The sequence below is a fragment of the Lissotriton helveticus genome, chromosome 4_1 (genome assembly GCF_964261635.1).
Source record: "Lissotriton helveticus chromosome 4_1, aLisHel1.1, whole genome shotgun sequence".
Classification (NCBI taxonomy): Eukaryota; Metazoa; Chordata; class Amphibia; order Caudata; family Salamandridae; genus Lissotriton; species Lissotriton helveticus.
In genome coordinates, this window is record NC_136063.1 from 781,602,105 (window position 1) to 781,623,581 (window position 21,477).

The 21,477-nt window shown below is 46.5% G+C and overlaps 1 protein-coding gene across 1 annotated transcript in view; it reads left to right on the forward strand.

Annotated features, from left to right (window-relative positions):
- OSBPL1A (oxysterol binding protein like 1A) overlaps positions 1–21,477 on the forward strand; it is a 1,891,697-nt gene that overhangs the window by 693,310 nt on the left and 1,176,910 nt on the right. Inside the window, exon 13 of the mRNA XM_078687412.1 lies at positions 5,158–5,264. Coding sequence (XP_078543538.1) covers positions 5,158–5,264 — 107 coding nt within the window. The remainder of the gene's footprint in view (positions 1–5,157; positions 5,265–21,477) is intronic.

Sequence of the window (21,477 nt, forward strand, 5' to 3'; positions counted from 1 at the left end):
CGACTTGTTTGGTTTAAGGTACTCTATCTGGCCTACAAATCATTGTAGGGACTAGGGCTATCTCGGTTGAAGGATAAGCTCAAATGGTATATCCCAGGGAGGACCCTACGATCAGGGTCAGCTATGAACATTGTAGTCCCTCCCTTCAGGAGAACAACCTGGGGAGGGAAGAGCTTCTTTAGGACCACATCTTTCATCTTGAATAGACTACCCTTGTAACCCAAAGCTGCTCCCTCGCTATCTATTTTTAGAAAAGCCTTGAAAATCTGGCACTTCTCTCCGGATTGGGAGTGGTGTTTGTCCCGTAGAGTTTCAAGAGTCTCTTCAAGGTTAACCATTACTGTAGCTGTACCTGTCTCTTTAGCGCCAAGACGCTCTTGGGCAGGGGTTTGCACTTCATACATTTCTCATTTATTCATTCATTCATCGGCACCCAGTGGGATTCACCATCACCTACCCCACTGGAGGTCTATAACATCAGATCAATGGGTTCTTCCTATTTTCCAGAGGGAATACTCCCTCCCCTTCATGTCTACCCCTCCACCCATGCCATCTGCTTGCGCCAGGCTGACGGAGGTGACAGTAGGAAGTGACGGCTCTTTTGGCCAAGGAAGCGATCTAGAGGGTGCTGACTCCAGAAGTAGGTCATAATTGCTATTCCTGCTCCTTCCTGTTGCCTAAGAAGGATGGAGGCTTTCGTCCTGTCCTAGACCTGCTCCTTCCCAACTTTTACCTCAAGAAGCGGAAGTTCAAAATGCTTGCGCTTACTCAAGTCCTGTCTGCCCTGGACTCAGTAAACTGGATAGTGTCTTTGGACTTGCTGGATGCATGAGTCCACATTCCCGCTCTGGCTGCCCTCAGGCAATACCTGCGGTTCATGGTGGGCAATGAGCACTTTTAGGTCACTGTGCTCCCTTTTGGCCTTAATGGCGCCCTTCGGTGGGTGTTGCAGCTCATCTATGGAGATCAAGGGTGCCCGTCTTCCTCTATCTCGATGACTGGCTCCTGAAGGCGGCTTGACCCAGACTGTCGTCTCCCACCTCCAGACTATGGCGGACCTCCTGCATTCACTGGGGTTTACTCTCAACATGACGAAGTAACATCTCACCCCCCTCAGATGCTCCCATCCATCATAAAGGTTCTAGACAATGTGCAGTTTGGGGCATATTCTACTGAACAGCGAGGCCGGGATATTTAGGCACCAATACCGACATTTGAGCCTTTGTCCTTGATTTCGGTGAGAGTGACTTTAAGGCTGCAACGCCTCATGTCCTCCTGCATCCTGCTTGTGACTCTTGCCCGCTAGCCTATGCATGCTCTGCAGCGGGACCTGAAGTTCCAGTAGGCGCAGCATCAGGGGAATGTCACCGACATGGTCCAGCTCTTGCGAGGAACTGCAAAAGATCTGCAATGTTGGTAGACGTACCATGATTGGGTGAGCGCACACTCCTCTCCCTTCCCCAACCAGATATGACAGTGTTGACATAAGCGTCACTCCTGGGATGGGGCAGCCATCTGGGAGAGGTGAAGATCAGAGGCTCTCCACACCAACCTTCTGGAGTTCCGGGCGATCTGGCTGGCCTTGAAATCGTTTCTACATTCCATCAAGGGAAGGCTAGTGCTGGTGTTCATGGAAAAACCTCCCCCATGTGGTACCGCAACAAACAGGGCGGGTTCGGGTTATGGACTCTTTGTCTAGAGGCTTTGCGTCTCTGAATGTGGCTGGAACGCCAGGGCATATTCCTTGTAGTTCAACACTTGGCGACTCTCTGAAGGACAGGACGGACCAACTCAGCCAAAGATGCTTAGCGAATCATGAATGGCATCTCCATCCAGATGTGGTGCAAAGTCTCTTTCAGCAGTGAGAAGAGCCTTGGTTAGATCTTATCACCACCGCCGAGAATAGCTGCCAGGCATGGACAGTGATTTTGCAGACCTGCTCAGCAGGATGCAGCAACAAGTCCACAATTGAGAACTCCACCTACAAGTCCTATTCCCATACTTCAGCTGTTCGGGGATCCCAGAGGTCAATCTCTAGTCCATTGTCCAAAATGTAAATGCCAATATTCGCTTTCAGATTCCCACTCACAATCCATGGACCATGTTCTATGGATGAATGAATTGGCATTCTTTGCCTTTGCGTTTCCTCCTCTCCCACTCCTTCTGTATGTGGTGTAGAAGCTTCTGCAAATGTGCCTCACTCTCATCTGAGTTGCTCCCACTGGGCAAGATAACGCTGATTCTCGACCCTCCTAGATATGTCCTTTGTTCCCCATGATAAGCTACCCTTCAGGCCAGACCTTCTTACTGCGAACGAAAGCAGAATTAGGCATCCCTACCCCAGGCAGCTCAATCTAGCAATTTGACCTGTGTGGCACTAGATTTTGATTATCTAAAGATACCTTAAGAATGCTTGCCCATCCTCAAAGAAGTATGCAGGCCCACTAAGCAAGCCTGTTATTCTGCTAGTGGAAAAGCTTGCCTATTACTACATTTCCAAGCACTTGGACCCTTTCACACCTGTGGCCCAATGATATTATCTGTTACTCCTCCACTTGCAAAAATCAGCCTAGCTTGCACTTCCATATGCATTCTTTTTGCTGCCATTGTAGTCTACAGCCAGAGCAGGAAACATTCTAATTCATTCAAAATCCCGGTCACTCAGGCTTACAAGGAAGGTCTCAGATGGGTTATCCTACCCAGAGTTCCTGCTGTCCACTTCTGAAATCTTAATGTGGTCCTTACCAGACTCATGGACCCTCCTTTTGGATCCACTACACATGTGCCCTTTACGGTTCCTCTCATGGAAGGTTGCCTTCCTTGCCCTTATTACATTCTTAGTATGTGTTAGTGAGCTGCAGGCCCTCACTTTAGAGGTTCTGTCTTCCATGTTCATAATGACAGGGTTGTCCTCAGGACTAACTCTAGATTTCTTCCAAAGATTGTGTCCTCCTATGACCTTAACCAGACCATCGAACTCCCTGTCTTTTTACCTTAGCCAGACTCCATACCAGAGAGGGCCTTAAAAACCCTTGACACCAAGCATGCCCTCATGTACTACATTGACGAGACTAAACCCTAAACCCTTTCGCAAGACAGAGCAACTTTTTGTTGCTTTCGCTAATCCTTACGAAGAACATACCTTGTCAAAAGTGGGTATACCAGGTGAATTGTGAAATCCATCCAAACCTATTTCATTAAGGCTAAAATATGTTTGCTTGGCCTGCCTAGGCTGCGCTCCACATATAAAAAAGGCAACACTTTATCTTTTCTTGGAAATATCCACACAGCTGACATTTGTAAGGCAAATATGGTCCATTCCTTGTGCGTTTGTCAATCATTAGTGTGTGGATGTCTTTCCATGCCAACAAGCTAGAGTTGGTCAGCTATTATAAGAATTTTGTTTCAATCTTCTCCACCATCCACCGGCAAAGTGTAGTACTGTTTTACAGTCTATGCAAAGCATGTATATCTACAGCTACACATTCTATGAATGGAATATATTACTCACCCTGTAGATTCACTTGCGCCTCCCCAGGAGCATTTTATTGTTGGATATGTACACTTCTTCATTTACATATTTAAACTCTTTGTAAAAAACTTCTTCTATAGCCACTGCTCTGTCACTATTTATTGCTCCATATCTACATGCACTCGCTGTGCAAAAATAATCGAACAATGGAACCGGTGCCCATTCACATTGCCAACTAAGAGAGGAGTCACAATACCTTATGATTCAAAAGAGTTATTGGAAGACGAAGATTAAGTTACAAATGTCGGAGCCCAATACTATATGGCAGGAGCATGCAGATAATATGTACCTATAGCACTACATGCTACGAACATATGTTTTATTTCAAAATACTTTTAGTGAGGTTTTTTCCGTTTATGTGTTACAGTACTTATACAACTTAATATAGTGACATACATACAAGCAAACAAAATGACAGGATGAACAAGTACTATTATGATAGTCGGTGAGACTGGCTGCAATGTCAAAATGCTGCTATGGTACAGCTGGAGTAACAAGACAAAGCGGCACACCAGAACCACAATGAGCTTGGAGTAGGACGTGCTGCTCAAATGGAGCTGGGCCACAGCTCGCGCTGAGCACGGCTCAGCCTGTGAACAAAGAAACAAAGGCACCCTACCTGGAGGAAAGGGAGCAACTGAGTAACGTGTTACAAAGAAGTACCGGGCTGTTCTTGGGGAGAGTACGTGTAAAGGTCACGTGAGTGTCTGGATGTGGTAGGGACTCTGAAGAGTCCTACAGAAGGGCATCCATTTTGTTGGATATAGTGGCTTCACACACCCTTTCAGGTGTCATGCTTCATCATTGGCAATGCTCCTCGTTGGGTCGGCGGTGCAATACCCAATGGCAACACCTCAAAGAGGGGATCTTTGGCGGAGATCTTCTTATCCAACTGCTGTTTGGGTGAAGTCTGGATGTAGGGCCATGGTGAGCTAAAATGAGGCTGGGGGTACCAGGAGCAAGTTTATTCTGGGGGTCCCTGCTTCAATTAAAAGAAAAGACTAGTCTGTACTCGATGGAAAGTTAGGTTTCCTAAGTCGAGACTAGACTAGTAAGTGTAGAGAGTGGTCGACATGTTTCTCGCAGATGTGCAGTGACTAGCGATTCATCAGGACCTAAATAAGAAATAAATCTGTCTACAAAAATTGATCTACCTTAGTATCAACTAGTCATTTCAGATTATAGAATGATCGGGAATGATATACCTGTGTTGCGCTGAGTCTTGCCTAATGGTCAAGTTTATATACAACAACAGTACCCGGCGGGTAGTACATCGGGAAAGTGACCTTTGTAGTTCAGGTTCTAAGCTCCCGTGTCCAAACAATGTAGCCTACCCCTCTCCGTCGGGTCCGGGTAGTGTAGCAACTGAGTAACAGCACGGTGTGTGATGGATGCGTCGGTAGGAGGCTATGAACAGATGTTAATAGTTAAGTAAAAAGTTTGCATTACTTGGCTAACTATAAAACTATCACTTGATTGCAAGTGTTTTTCGGATGCCTCAGCATGTCAGTATATGATGTACCTAGTCACCAGCTAACTTCCCTTGTAGCGGTCCTCATCTACCTTCTTGTCACCCTAAAAGTGGGAATATGGATTGTGACGTGTGCATGTTGGTTCCTTTTCAGAAATACCCTTTTCCGTTCATCAAAAGGGGTATGAAGTCTCTGAAGCGTCTAAAGAAACCAGTGCCGCCTTGAGTGAGTGCCTGGCTCTCTTCACCAAGCAGGAAGGGGTAAGTTTATCTGCTCTTACAAATATGCCTGCTTGCACACAGTGCTCTCAAACTTGTGTCAGGATTGTACACTCTATCGTAGTTTTTAATTAATATATATATATATATATATATATATATATATATATATATATATATATATATATATTACCAAGGATGAGCATAATTTTTTGTGGAAAGAACATCCGACCATACCAAACATCTACTTCATCCCTAAGGTCCACAAAAAGGTGCTACCCACACCTGGGCGACCAATTGTGTCTTCGATCAATAGCATGTTTGAAAACACCTCCAAATACATTGATCACTACCTACAGGACTTTGTGACAGCATTACCTGCCTACATTAAGGACACCACAGAATTCCTTTTCTTGCTGAACCAATGCAAATGGTCTGAGGAACTGCTGTTCATAACTATGGACATTGCAACGCTCTATACGAGCATTGACCATGCTGATGGACTTAGAGCAGTAAAATTCTATTTAAGCAAAAGACCCATCGAAATGTACAATCACAATTGCATGATACTTAAGATGATTGACAAATGTTTGAATAATAATATTTTTTTGTTCAACAACTCCTTATTTAAACAACTTAGAGGAGTGGCTATGGGGGCATGTTTCTCCCCCAGCTACGCGGGGCTCCACGTGGGCTGGTGGGAGGAACATGTCCTCAGGGTCTGTTTTGCTTCAATCTACTCGAATCACATTTTGAAATATTGGAGACACATTGACGATGTATTTATTATATGGCAGGTATCTACACAAGAAGCAGTGAATTTTGTTAACATCACTAGAAATTATTTGAATCTTAAATTCACAGCTAGCATGAGTAGAGCAGAGGCAGATTTTCTCGATGTACATGTGGCAGTTGAAAATAATGAAATAACAACTAGTATTTTCAGAAAGAGTACATCTGGAAATACGATCCAACATGCTGGGAGCTTACACCCCAAACACACAATTGCTAGCATACCTTACGGGGAGTTTTTACGAATTCACCGTACTTGTAGCTCTCCTATACTCAGAGATAAACAACAAAAGGATGCCAAGTGTAGACTTATAGCTAGGGGGTACACTCCATCCATGCTAGATACAGCAATGAGAAAGGCGAATTCTTTAAACCGTCAAGATCTCCTAAATCCAGACAGAAACAACACAGAAAAGGAATCCGATCTAATGGTCCCTAATCAAATCAGACTTATCACTGGGTTCAGCAGGCAGGCTAAACAAATCGGCCAAATTGTTAGACGTGAATGGCCTATCATAATGACCGATTCAGTTTTGAAGGAGATCATGCCCAAAGCCCCAACCATTACTTTCAGACGCGCATTTTCAATGCGCAATGAATTAGTCACCAGCAGCCCTGAAATTAGTAAAGGAAAGAACTGGCTATCCCCCAAACACGGTTTTTTCAAGTGCAATTCCTGCCGGGCGTGCACCTTTGGGGTCAATACCACTACATACCCAACCCCATTTGTAATAACTCCGGTCCCCCTCAGGGCCCATTTCACGTGCCGTACCGAAAATGCGGTATATGTGCTACAATGCACTTGCAATCTAAGGTATGTGGGCAGTATGAAACATCACGTCCGCATTTTGCAGCACATAAGGGCTATTGTTAATACTGATTTAACATACCCCTTAGCCCGACATTTTGCTACCACTCATAACAAAGACTTATCCAACTTGCAATACTTTGTTATCGATGCAGTGGAGCAGCGGAAAAGTGGTGGTGACATAGAGAAGACATTACGCCAGTTAGAGTCTAAGTACATCATCAAACTTAATAGCAAGACTCCTGGGAGCCTTAACATGGGTGAGGATCTTAAGAATTTTCTCTGAATCAGGACTGAAGGATGGTGAACTCCAGGCTTCGAGCTCATATTTAGATCTAACGTTAACCTTATTTTGTGACATATATTTATAAATGAGTCCCTCTCCTTCTGAGGGCAGGTTAATCATATTATGAATCAAGATATTTTGTGAAAACATTTGAAGATTTTGAATGATAGTTACATTTCATTCAATTTTTAAAACACCATGCACTTTTTTCACTTCTTATCATGCATTTTGATAGGGAGTGTCCTTTTCTTCTTCTTTTGCAAGTGTCTCTACAATTATGATCTCCACCATATGTATTTGTACAAAATAACACACTATGTGGATTGTGCCAAATATTCGCAGAATATGATTCTATGCCACGGTTACCAATGAGGCATTAGTGCGCAGAGATATTTTTTAATATAGGGTATATTATATGCAATCTTGATGTGGATGGCAGCATGAGAATCAACATTTTAATAGTCTCCCTGCGGTTTTTTGCAGTTGTCCTATTTGTCCTTGATTGTCCCATAGACATATCCAACATGTTTACATCTTTTAGCACTATGCACTTTATCCATGTTATATGGTTAATTTTGCACAAGTCGTATGTTTACATCTCGAAGCACACTAGCACTTTATTATTGCAATGTTGCACTAACCAATGGCATATTTTAATACTGTAGGTATGGCAGATTTCTTATATAGTGTTATGCCATTACAAATGTATTTGTACAAACTATTAGCTTTTATATATTTTAAATGGGACTATGTACAACTGACAGACTTTTTGCACTAATATTAGGAGAACGAACAAATGATATCGTGTTTCTCAAATGCCTTTTTATTTAAATCCATCGTCAGGTTATTATTGTAAACAACTTTATATATACATATTTTTTCTTGCCCACTTTATTAGTTGCCAATTTGAAGTAACCGGTAAATTTTCTAGTGATAACCAATGTGATGTTCACATGTTAATTGCATCGGGACTATGGCTTCCCATACCGTTCAAATATGGTGGGATCTTTCCATGTTTATAGGAAAGCATTTGATAGCCTATGTCCGTTGTCTATGTTCATTACCAAACAGCGAGTTATGGCGCGTCTTTGTTACACTACGTATATTTATAATGGTGGAGGCACTATGGCTAATTGTCAGTGAACAAGGGCACAGCCGGTGCCCGAAACGCGTCTGACGAGGCTTTGCACCCTGCATGCACGAATACATTTCAACACATAAAAATTACCTGAAGTCTGGCTGTGGCGTTATTTGGTGTCCCGTTTTCTTGTCAGCACGCCAAGTGCTTTTCGTGACAGGCTGGAGTTTATATATATATATATATATATGCAAAAAAGGAGAGAACTCTGTGTAGGTCTCAGTTTAGGTGGAAAGCAGCTGGAGTGATAAATGGCTTTTGTTATTTTACAGCTCGGCAGAGACTGCACTGTACTAGTCCTATGCTTAAAGACTTTGCTGTTTAAATGGCAAAAAACGTTGTCATTTTCTATCTCGGCGTGGATAGCACTGTGCTAATCCTATGCTTAAAAACTTTGATAGAAAAACAGACATTTGAGGTGAGCAGATCTAGAGTGTCGCTGGTGTTGAGAGTGCTCTAACAGGAGCTGCTTTCCACCTAAACTGAGACCTACCCAGTGTTCTCTCCTTCTTTTTTGCATAATTTATGCGTCACTCTATGCCTGAAAGGGTTTTGTTTTGATATATATATATATATATATATATATATATATGTATATATATGTATATATATATATATATTCCACATATATTCCACGAAAATGTCCTAAATTCGAAATGCGCTCTTTGCACAGCTGGTGCGTGTGTCGAGGCAGGACAAGCCTCGTGATTATTTCTTTCACCAAAACGCCAAAAATAACATGCGCACTCTCTCAAATCGCAGATTAACGATTTATTTTGTTTGTAGCAGTGTCATTCTCCCCCTTCACCAACGCGTTTCACCCTTCCGGGCTTGATCACGGTGTAGAATATCATCAGTCCTTTTTCTATTTCAGTATTTTATACCTATCCACCACTTAGCAATTTAAGATGCATTGTGGGAAAGGTAGTTTATAAAATTTGTATAACACCCCAATTGTGCTAATGTGATTTTTCATCTGCGCTAAAGTCACTTTTTTTTAAACATTAAAACCAAGAATATTTTTGTTTGAATCATGATGCCACATATTCATGTTTGTTTGGGATCTTTGTCACAACCAGTTCTTTCACATATTAAGTATAGTGCAAAAATATTGATATAATCTCTTTTTTCTATCTTTCCTCTACGTGATAGTCTCAGTGACTCTTCAGTTCCTTTTGCATTTGAGGATAAGAAACATTGTTGCTTCCGATTTTCCACTATCTATTTAATTCTTCTTGTTGTTTGAATATGTGGCATCATGATTCAAACAAAAATATTCTTGGTTTTAAAAAAAAGTGACTTTAGCGCAGATGAAAAATCACATTAGCAAAATTGGGGTGTTATACAAATTCTATAAACTACCTTTCCCACAATGCATCTTTGTTAGAACCGGGGTCTCTAGTTGGCAGGGGTATGCACCCTAGTCCAAGTAGGGACCACAGCTTCCGACCTGGTAGCTTGGCGCAGAGCAGCAAAGGCGTAACTTCAGAGGCAATGTGTAAAGTATTTGTGCAATACAGAACGGCGATGACACAGTAAAAACACTCAAAAGAGGAACACCACACCAGTTTTGTATAAGAATAAGAATTTCTTTATCTAAAAAATTATGCGATAACCAAAAGCAGGTAAATCCAGGTCCAGGCAAGATCAATAATAAAAAGGATTCCAGTTTCCAAGCAAGATCAATAACCAATAAAAATGAAGGCAGTTCCCAGGCCTGATCAAATCACCAAAAGCTCATGTGCGCCAAGGGCTCCTGCTGGTAATGACTTTCTCACAGTGTCCTTGGATGGCAAAAGTTCACTTGAGGTAGGTTTTTATGGTCAAAATGCACTGGAGGAAGGTTCTTAGGCCAAAGTTCCCTTGTAATAAGTGTGCCTCTCATAGAAATGATGCTCCCAGCGTAGGAAGTGCGGCTGCCCAGGCGCTGCTGGTAATGCTAAATAATGCCCCAGTGTCAATTACCAAGTAATTATGCACCCGTAGGCCGGTCAGTGAAGGACGGTTCCCAGCCAAGCACACAGCTCACACTCCAGGTACCCGGCCAAGCCGCCCCCTCGCAGCAGCCTGGTTGCACTGAGGCGTTACCTGGGGTGGTGGTTGCGGGTGTGGGTGCGAGGCTCCTCTCCCCCTGGGGCCTCGGGCTCAGCAGGCGCTGCACGGGTGGTGGTCAAGGCCACACAGCGCTTCTTTAGCACAGCGTTTAAGAGTGCCTCCAAGTCCGGGGCAACGACGGAGCCTCCTGTCACACAGCGCTTCGCTTCTCAGCCCTACACAGCACGCTCCAGTCCCAGTGGCGGTGACCTCAGGGCCAGTTTCAGTCGGCTTGCGCCAGAAGCAGAGGCAATCACAGAGCCCTCGGGAGGATCACGGGGCAAGCAGTGCTGAGGGCAGGCACAGCATTGCAGTGCAAATCTTGAGAGTGTTGTTGCTGTTCCAAAGGGCAGTCTTTAAAACGCTGTGGTCCAAGGACAGGTAGTTTCCTTTAGCTTAAAAAGGGTGCAGTCCCAAAAAGGCAATCTTTAAAAGGTTGAAGACTCTTTAAAATGTTGTTCAAAGAAAAGTAGTTCCTTTGGGATGTTGTGGAGACAATCTGGTGGTGATGTTGCAGTCTCCCATGCAGGGCAGGATCAGCAGACAGTATGGCAGCTCAGCAGGTTGTGGGGCAGCAGTTCCTTGGAGCAGTCAGCCTCCTTCCCAGTGGCAATCCTCTTGCGCAGCAGTCCTCACTCCAGCAGGGATTCTTCCAGGTCCAGCAGTGTAACAAGAATGTGAGGCCAGGACCCTCCCTTATATATTCTACAGTTCAGGGGCTTGAAAGTGGTGGAAGTCTCTGGAAGGGTCTGGGGACAGGGGCTTCTGGAAGAGTCCAGGGAGTTCTGGTATGTTCCCTGCCTTCCCTGACCTAGCTGTCACATTGACGAGAGACAGGCCGTTAAGGCTACAGTGGGCAGCCCATCACACCTCATCCCAGGGAAGAAGGTGTGAATCACCACTCCCACCTCCCAACCCAGGCAGGCTATCCGTATGCAGAGGGGAGGGGGGAGTCTGCAGAGCCTAATATAAGTGTAGCCAGGAAAAGGTCCCCTTTATAAAAGTGGGATCCCTAGCATAGTAATGCCCAAACCCTATATATCATTGGAAAGGGTTCCCCGCCCCGAGTCCAACATGACCAAACATGACAGGCTTATTAGGTCCCTGTCAGAAGTTATCCCATAAGGGGAGGTTCCCAATGTTAGCCTATGGAGTAATAAGCCTTACTGCGGTAGCAGCGGCTTGTGACAGATATGCCAGCCTCACAAGGTTTTAGGGAAAAGCACCTGCACCTCAGCACTGTTTAGCAGTGGTGAGGTGCCCAGAGTCCTAAGTCCAACAAAAGGTAAGGTAAAAATGGGAGGCACAAGTGCAAAAAGGTAGAGGAAGACCACCCTAAGGCTGACCGGTCCAACAATTTTAAATTGCTAAGTGGTGGATAGATATAAAATACTGAAATAGAAAAAGGACTGATGATATTCTACACCGTGATCAAGCCCGGAAGGGTGAAAGGTGTTGGTGAAGGGGGAGAATGGCACTGCTACAAACAAAATAAATCGTTAATCTGAGATCTGTGAGTGTGCGTGATATTTTTGGCGTTTTGGTGAAAGAGATATATATATATATATATATATATATATATATATATATATATATATATATATATATATATATATGTGTGTATATTACCTACACATAGGAAATCCGCAACAGTCTATTGGGAATAACTTTGGCGCCGGTTGATGAATCTTTGTGAATTTCTCAAAGAAGATGTCCCGCTCTGCTTCGCTCCTTCCCTGAAAGTTTTGGGGGGATTTGTGAAAGGGGGGGGGGGGGGGGGGGTGAGAAAAAAGGGGGGTCCCAAAACGTGTTTTCCCCGTGCAATTTTCCATAGGACGATTAGACACGGCTACAGCCCAAACGGCTGAACGGAATTACAAGAAATTTGGCAAAATGGTAGAGTCTGATTCGCAGATCGCCCTTTTGTTTAAATGGTGTAAATCCCTCCAGTAGTTCCTGAGAAAATCAAAAGAGAAAAAATGTATATATCTGGGCGGAGCCTAACCGCAAATCTCATCGTGAGATCTGATTGGCTGTCAGCACTTCATCCAAGAAGTGTTGCGAGCCATCTTGGGACCAATATACATGATAGCACCTCATTAAAAAGCATTGCAGTTAATAGTAGGTTTTAGGACTTTAGTTACATTATAAATCATTTTTTTGATGGTACCATACTCATTTTAGGAATTGTGGTGTGTTCTAAGGTGATTTTACCATGTGAAAATGCTTCTGCTGGGATATCATGAATCATCTTTTAAAGAAAACGAATCTCATGCTTTTTCCTCAGTGGTTTGGACGGGGATCTATAAGGTAAACTGAAAGCATATTTTCTGTAAATTCACATTATCTTTCTCAGTCATGTGAGAATGAAGTCTGGCATTCTCAGTAAAACATGTACATCCAAAAAGGAAAGACTGTCAGTTGATTCCTTTGTGTTCTACTGCAGCTTCCCAGAGTGTTCTAAAGAACAACTAGAACGCTAACAGTCCTACTTATTACAAAGGTATGGCACACCTGAAGCCATCTTGATTGAAATAAAGTGGTAACTCTTAAAACATTTATTTAAAAAGGAACAAAATGAGGGGGTATATTTTGCCATAGAAAGTATGATTAGTGCTGCAGAAAGAAAAATTAGGGCACATTTTGAGTGACTTCTCAAATCCTCTTCTATTTCATAAAAAGATTCTGACATGCAGTCTCCCAAGATGGCCACCAGAGACAAAAGAGCCCAAATGTAGCCCAAATATCATCCAGATGTAGCCCAAGTATAGCCCAATGACAGAATGTCCCAGAGTGTTCTAAAGAACAACTAGAGCGCTAACAGTCTTACTTATGACAAAAGTATGGCACACCAGAAGCCATCTTGATTGGAGTGAAGTGGTAAGTCTGAAAACATTTAATTTAAAAAGGAAGAAAATGAGGGGGTTCATTTTGCCATAGAAAGTATAATTAGTGCTTCGGAAAGAAAAATTAGGGCACATTTTGAGTGACTTCTCAAATCCTCTTCTATTTCATTAAAAAATTCTGACATGGGCGTGGCCAGGCGCCGAAGGAAATGGCCGCCTGATTCCCTTGGTCTGCCGGGGCCATCAGTGTCCCTTTACAAATCCGTACGAAATCCTGGCTGGGAGGCTCTCTAAAGGCAGCCCCTAGCTCCCTCAGGTTGGGTGCTTCATCGGAGCGACTTCCAGGCTTGGCGGACCCTCGGAGGCTCCGTAAGGCGGCCGCGACAAGCAGCGGCGACCCGGCGTCTCACCCCTGGAGCCCGGGAGCGGCCGCCTCTGCCACTCGAGGTCCCGGCTTTCAGCCTGCCGCGGTCCGCGGCTCGAGAGGCGCGAAGGCAGGGGGCGTGCCCTCCGCAGCGGCGCGAAAACATCGAGGCACTGGGGTCGTCTGGCAGGGCGGCCAGCAAGACCCTTCGGACCCAGGAGACCCGAAACTCCAGTACACACCTACCCAAGCAGTAAGGGGGGCTGCCACACACAGCGCTGCTATTACAGAGCGTGCGGGAGAAACGACCGGCCTGTGCTGCACACAGCCTGACAGGGAACTGCTGCCCCTGAACTCTGCACTAAGACGCCCCCTAGAGGTCGGGCACATACCCACGGCTGTGGAGGCGGCTGGTCCCGGGACATTGGCAGACAGGTGGACCGGTTGGGAGTGACTGCGGACTTGAAAAGCCTTGGATCACGACGGAGAGTCTCGGGGCACACCCCTGGCAGCAGGCCCCACGCTGCTATAGCTCCTTGACGGTAGCTACAGTAAGATAGAGTCTCTGTCTCTGGTTGCGGTCAGTTGGAGGCGGGGAGTGGATCTGAACTGGCGACGGCCCGAAAGAAGGTGGGTGACGGACCATCCGACCCCAAGGGCACCAGATCGACCATGAGACCTAAAGGGGGTGTAGTGTCCCAAACCAACAAACTTGATCAATATACAGTGCCCAAAACGCAGACGCAGTCCGGGGGGGCGACGAAGGAAGTCACGGGGCAGGCGGAACCCTCCCTAACGTCCATAATGGCGGCAATCCAGACCCTCGGCACTAGCCTCGAAACGAAGATGGACAAGATCACTATCGAAGTGAATCTGCTCCGCACTGACTTGGGGAAGACCACGGACCGCTCGAAAACCAACGAAGTGGACATTAAGGCCCTTCAGGAGTCAGAGAAGAAGCTTGAAAGCAGGGTCAGCGAGCTTGTCTACCAGCACCGACAGATGGCACTTCGGCTCGATGACCAGGAAGGTAGGGCTCGGAGGAGCAACATACGCGTTGTGTGCGTAGAGGAAGAACTGGAGGGTGACAGCACGGAGCTATTTCTAGAAGACTTGATACTCCGCCACCTTAAACCCAAGAGGCTTTCCAAGATATTTACTGTTGAGCGGGCCCACCGGGCCCCGATTCCTAAACCCAAGCCTGGAGCCCCACCGCGAACAATTATTGCCAAAATACTCAATTATCGAGACCGGGATGCGATCCTACAGGCTGCCAGACAACATGGGGACCTGCAATACGAGGGATCCACAATACGTTTTTTCCCTGACTTTACGCTCCAGGTGCAACAGGAGCGGCGCTCCTTCCAAGGGGTCAAGGCGGCACTACGTGACCACGGAGTTCGATACATGATGTTCTTTCCCGCAAAACTAAAGATTATACATGGCGGCAAGTCCCATTTCTTCACCTCACCAGCGACGGTACAGGAGTGGATTGACACAACGTTAGCCCACCCTCTTCAAAACGGCGGACGGTGGAGAGACACTGGACACCCCTCTCCGGGATCGGCGACGGGGGAAGCTGAGGCTGGTGTGCAGAGCCAACGATCCTGGCGTTGGAGGTCGAACAGTCCCCGCTGAGACTCGCCCGGAGATAACACAGCGCGATGAAGCAGCACACACTGGACTTGGAAGCAGCCGGACAGTAATGTATACAGTGTGATTGTTTGTATGCCTGGGCACTCCGAGGGGAAAGAGTTGGGCCTGCCCGTGGTTTAAGGGACGGGCTCCCCTAGAGTACTCGTACACCCCTGGCCTGAGGGACTGAAGGACCTGGGACACTGCGGGAGGGCGGCCGGGACGGAGCTGGCCACGTTAATCCCGAGTTAGAAGTTCCTCGGTGTCTCACCGGGGTAGTGTCGGGCGACAGGCGCTCTGCTAATTGGGGTGGTGGGTAGTTTGAAACCCACGGAGCAGGGGGCAGGGAGGGGGGGGGGTTTGTTTTCGCAGAGGTGGGCGGGATGTGGGGGGTCGATACAGGGAGGAAAGCATGGCAACTGTCTGATGTTCATGTTACTGTTTGCACAGTTAGAGCTTTTGGGGGGGGGGAACCGGGGTGGGCATTGGAGTTGGAGAGTTTTGCTGCTGGGGGGGATCCGGGGAGGGATGGGAAGTACTGGGTATGTTTTGGTCGTACAGAATTTATGTCCGTGAAGACTTTACTGGTTCAGGAGTGCTGAGAAGGGACTGCTTTCAAAGTAATGGTTATGGCTAGTAAATGGGAAAAGATCCTTAAAATAATGAGCTGGAATGTGAATGGACTTGGGGACAGACTCAAGCGTACTATAGTCTTGCAATTCATTAAACAACACCAACCTGACATAGTAATGCTGCAAGAAACTCATTTACTGGGGAACACATGTCAGGCCCTTAACAGGTGGGGTTACACGCTCGCCTCGCACTCCGGCTTCACCTCAGGCTCAAGAGGGGTGGGAATCCTCATCCGCCGCTCCTTGCCCCTTCATATCGATGGCACTAAAACTGATCCACAGGGCCGCTTTACGGTGGTCGCAAGCAGGTGGGAGGGGTACGTATTGAACTTGCTCTCGGCATATGTCCCGCCGGGCCTGCAGGCTTCGGCATTTGCAGACTTGGGCAAATTGTTGCTCACCCTCCCCGAAGGTCAGTTGGTCCTAGGAGGGGACTTCAACTCGGTGGCGTCGGGCACGGTGGATAGACAGCCCTCCAGAACCATACCACACGGACCGCAATGGTTGGCTGAGTTTCTTGAGGCCTTTGGACTCACTGACGTTTGGCGCCACCTTCACCCCACAGCCAGCCAATTCACCACCTTCTCTGGGCCACATCACAGCTTCTTACGCCTCAATTACATTCTCACCGTCCTGCAGCATCACACTTTAGTGCGAGAGGCAACACTCCTTACGCGAGGCATATTGGACCACTCGCCGGTAACGACTCACATCACATTCGGAGCGAGGAGGGAGGGGTGCGTGGCGCCAATAAGCCCCTGGCACTTGCATAATGACGACACTCGGGGGAAAATCGACGCCTCTATCACTCACTATTTTGAGGAAAATGAGGGTTCAGTTGATTCCCCTGTCACGGTATGGGAGGCGTTTAAAACAGTAGTAAGGGGGGAAGCGCTATCAGTCATCTCTGGCAAGCGGAGAGAGCAGCGCAGTCAAGTCACCACAGCGGAGGCGGAGCTGGCAGAGCTTGAGGCGGCAGCGCTCGAGACAGGGGGGAGGACGGTCCGACACACATGGCAACTCAAGCTGGCGGAATATAGAGCACTGGTCTCCCAGGAGGCCCAGACAATAGCTAGACATAAAATGGGCAGACTATACGACCAGGGTGACAAAGCCGGAAAACTTATCGCCTGGCTTGACAAAAAGCAGCAGGCCAGGAAGACTGTGCCGCTAATACATAATCAATCCGGGGCGATTCTCACTGAGCCGCGGGAAGTGGTGAAGGAATTTGCTAGACACTACAAGCAGGTCTATACTAGGGTGTCTGACCGCCCGGAGGAGGACTCTATAGCCCTCCTCGCTGATATCCGAATGCCGTGTCTGTCGGACGAGGACCGGGAAACCATTGATAGCCCACTCACTGTGGCCGAAATACAGCGTGCAATAATGGAACTTCGACCAGGGAAAGCGTTGGGCCCTAACGGTCTCCCGATAGAACTATATAAGATTAAACCTGAGACAATTAGCAAACACCAGAAAGCCATGTTCGACTCCACCAGAAAGGATGGAATACTGCCACGAGACCAGCGCATCGCTACTATTGTGGCTATCCCGAAAGAGGGGAAACCAGTTGAGTCTTGTGCCTCCTATAGGCCGATTTCCCTCCTCAACGCGGAGCCCAAGATACTGGCAAAAGCACTCGCTAATAGGCTTAAACCAATCCTGAATACACTGGTACATCCCGACCAGTCAGGCTTTATGCCACATCGAAACACGGCCCTAAATATCAGACGCCTGCACGGGGTGATCGGCCAACGTCATAGATTGAAGGAAGACGCGGTTGTGGTCTCCCTGGACGCCACCATGGCGTTTGACACCCTAGAGTGGCCGTATATGTTCGCTGTCTTGCGTAAACTGGGCTTTGGGCCCCATTTTGTGGAGTGGGTTCGTCTCCTTTATACGGAACCCCTGGCACAGGTCCTAGTGAACAATAAAGTGTCGGAGGTCTTTACTTTAGAGCGAGGAACTCGACAGGGCTGCCCCCTCTCTCCTCTCCTGTTTGCCCTCTCCCTTGAACCACTAGCTGCCTGGATCAGACATGACGTCTACCTTCGTGGAATAGAATGGGCGGAGGGATGGGAAGACAAAATTTCCCTCTATGCGGACGATATTCTCCTCTACCTCTCTAAGCCACGATGGTCAATCCTGGTGGCCCTTGACATCTTCGCGAGCTTCTGTCGTAATTCCGGCTTCGGCATCAACTGGAGCAAATCGTGTCTATACGTCCTCAGTGGGGACCCCCCGAAGCTCCCTGACACTTGTCCCATCACGGTCGCTGAGGATGGCTTCAAATACCTGGGAGTGTTCGTATCTAAGGACAAGGCCCTGTCCTACGAGCAGAATCTCCTACCTCCCCTCCGGCGTCTCCAACGAGAGGCCAAGTCCTGGCAGGGCCTCCCATTATCATTACTAGGCCGAGCTGCCTTGTTCAAAATGATGGCGCTGCCCAGGTTCCTCTACGCCCTACAAAATTATCCAGATATGGTGCCTAACGCCTACTTTACAGCAATCGAGGCAGCTCAGCGCACCCTCCTTTGGGCGGGAGCCCCGCGTATTGCTCTTTCAAAACTAACACTGTGGTGGTACGACGGTGGCATAGCCCTCCCAGACATTCGCAAGTACTACTGGGCAGCTCATCTCACCGCGATTAATCAAGGGACTTATGGGGATGGGAATGATCCGGCCTATGGGATGGACAGATGGCAACTTCCTGGGGGGAACTATGAAATAGCTCTCTACTCTACTCGGGGCAAACTTCGCCATACTGGGCCTACACAACACTCGGTGCAGATATGGCACACAGCACAGAAACAATTGGGGTGGTCAGGGGTCCTCCCCATGGCTACACCACTCTGGGCGTCCGAAAAGTTAGGCAACCTGGGTCGGACTAAAGGGTTCCGGAAATGGGACCTTATAGGCATCTCCCAAATAAAAGACATCTGGGGCCCTGAGGGAGTTCTCACATTCGCTCAAATGCAGGCCACGTACGACTTGTCGCACACCGAACACTTCAGATACCTACAGGTGCGACACTCCCTTCAGACACACATTCCACCTGGCACCACACTGCCACAGAGCTCCCCTCTGGAAGACGGGCTATTAGACGGGAACATCCCAGAACATGCCATATCTCTCACGTACAAAAAGCTGATAAATAATTCCCCTAATCTGCTACTACCCTTGAAAGAGAAATGGATTGCCGATGGGTTGGAAATTGATGAGGAGGAATGGAGGTCTGCTTTGGCCTCCCCCCGTGAGGTGGCCATTTCTGCCCGCCTGCGCCTAATTCAACTTAAAATTCTACATAGAATTTATATCTCCTGTACTAGGCTGCAATTGATGAGAAATGGTGGAGATGGACTTTGTCGCAGGGGATGTGGTGCAGCGGGCACCTTCTTTCATACCCTATGGGGGTGCCAAAAAATGCAACAGTACTGGGGGAGAGTGGTGCGCTGCATGTAGGAGGTGTGGGAGGTTGAAATTAGACCTGAGGCCAAGAAATGTCTACTTAACATCTGGGAACCCACTGACCTGTCGCACAGAGGGAAACTGTGGGTGACACTTGGGCTGGTAGTAGCAAAAAGGAACATTGCGAGGTTGTGGGGGGACCCTAACCTGCCGAAACTGAAGGACTGGCAATGTGACATGGACTGGTGCATGCTACAGGAGAAGACAGTGTATGTCACAAGAGGATGTCCTCGCAAATGGGTAGAAATATGGTCCAGATGGAATGACAACAGGGGGAATATATGTGAGCCTCCTCCAACCACGCTATCTAGCTCCTTGGACATATGACATGGGCCATTGCTAACTGAGTCAAGGCACTTGAAGGCGTCTAGTCTCTATACACACACCAGCACTGCCTAGAACCATATAGTTCTGTAATCTGACGACCTAGTTACCGGGGGGTTTGTTTTTGTTAGTTCCTTTTCTTGATACAGAATTTATTTACTATGGACCTTATTATTTGCATAAAACTGTAAAATGTGACCTTCCTTATCCTCCAATATCCTTCTTGATCTCGTATCCTTGAACTCCGATACGCCGCCGTACCCCCGGGTTGACGGCATGGGGCTGTGTCCTTGTATTATTATACTGAAATGTTTGATTGAAGGCCGGCCCGATGGGTTGTAGGCGAGGAATGTCAAAAGTGATCTAAGCAATAAAGGTCTTTAAAAATAAAAAAAATAAATAAATAAAAATTCTGACATGCAGACTGAAACATGCACTTTCAATACCAGCAGCAGACTTCCCTGGTGAGCAGTAGCTTTACTACAGTGATCTAATAAGCAACTAGCGTGCTAACATTCTGAATTTATGGCAAATGTGTGCCACATCTGAATGCCTTCTTGATGCAAAGTAGAAAACTGAAAGTATTTCCTACTGAGGAGACTGTAGTAAATGAGGAAATTAGGAAACTTTATAACAAATAAGTCTCCCAAGATCGCCACCAGAGACAAAAGAGCCCAAATGTAGCACAAATATTCCCCAGATGTAGCCCAAGTATAGTCCAATGACAGAATGTCCCAGAGTGTTCTAAAGAACAACTAGAGCTCTAAGTCCTACTTATGACAAAAGTATGGCACACCTGAAGTCATCTTGATTGGAATAAAGTGGTAACACTTAAGGCATTTAACTTGCAAAGGAACAAAATGAGGGGGTTCATTTTGCCATAGAAATAATGATTAGTGCGGAAGAAAGAAAAAGTAGGGCCCATTTTGTCTTATCAAATCCTCTTCTATTTCATTAAAAAAATTCTGACATGCAGACTGAAACATGCACTTTGAATACCAGCAGCAGACTTCCCTGGTGAGCAGTAGCTTTACTACAGTGATCTAATGAGCAACTAGAGTGCTAACATTCAGAATGTATGGCAAATGTGTGACACATCTGAATGCCTTCTTAATGGAACCAAAGTAAACAAGCATTGAAAATGCAATAGATCTCGCCCTCGTTTAAGTTAAAGCCATTCTGTTTGTAATGAGGTGGCTTTTTAGCTTTGCTTTTATTAGTGTTTTTCAAACTTTCATGTAAATAACATGCATATGTATGCATATATGTATATGTATGCATGCATTTATATTTGTATTTATATAGATATGCAGATTATTTATGTTTATATGTGTATGTATATATACACCTACATATATAAATATGCATATATATATGTGTGTATATGTGTGCGTGTAGAGGTAGAGGTGTAGAGAGGTAGAGGTGTAGAGAGGTAGAGGTGTAGAGAGGTAGAGGTGTAGAGAGGTAGAGGTGTAGAGAGGTAGAGGTGTGTAGAGGTAGAGGTGTAGAGGTAGAGGTGTAGAGGTAGAGGTGTAGAGGTAGAGGTGTAGAGAGGTAGAGGTGTAGAGAGGTAGAGGTGTAGAGAGGTAGAGGTGTAGAGAGGTAGAGGTGTAGAGAGGTAGAGGTGTAGAGAGGTAGAGGTGTAGAGAGGTAGAGGTGTAGAGAGGTAGAGGTGTAGAGAGGTAGAGGTGTAGAGAGGTAGAGGTGTAGAGAGGTAGAGGTGTAGAGAGGTAGAGGTGTAGAGAGGTAGAGGTGTAGAGAGGTAGAGGTGTAGAGAGGTAGAGGTGTAGAGAGGTAGAGGTGTAGAGAGGTAGAGGTGTAGAGAGGTAGAGGTGTGGAGAGGTGGAGAGGTGGAGAGGTGTAGAGGG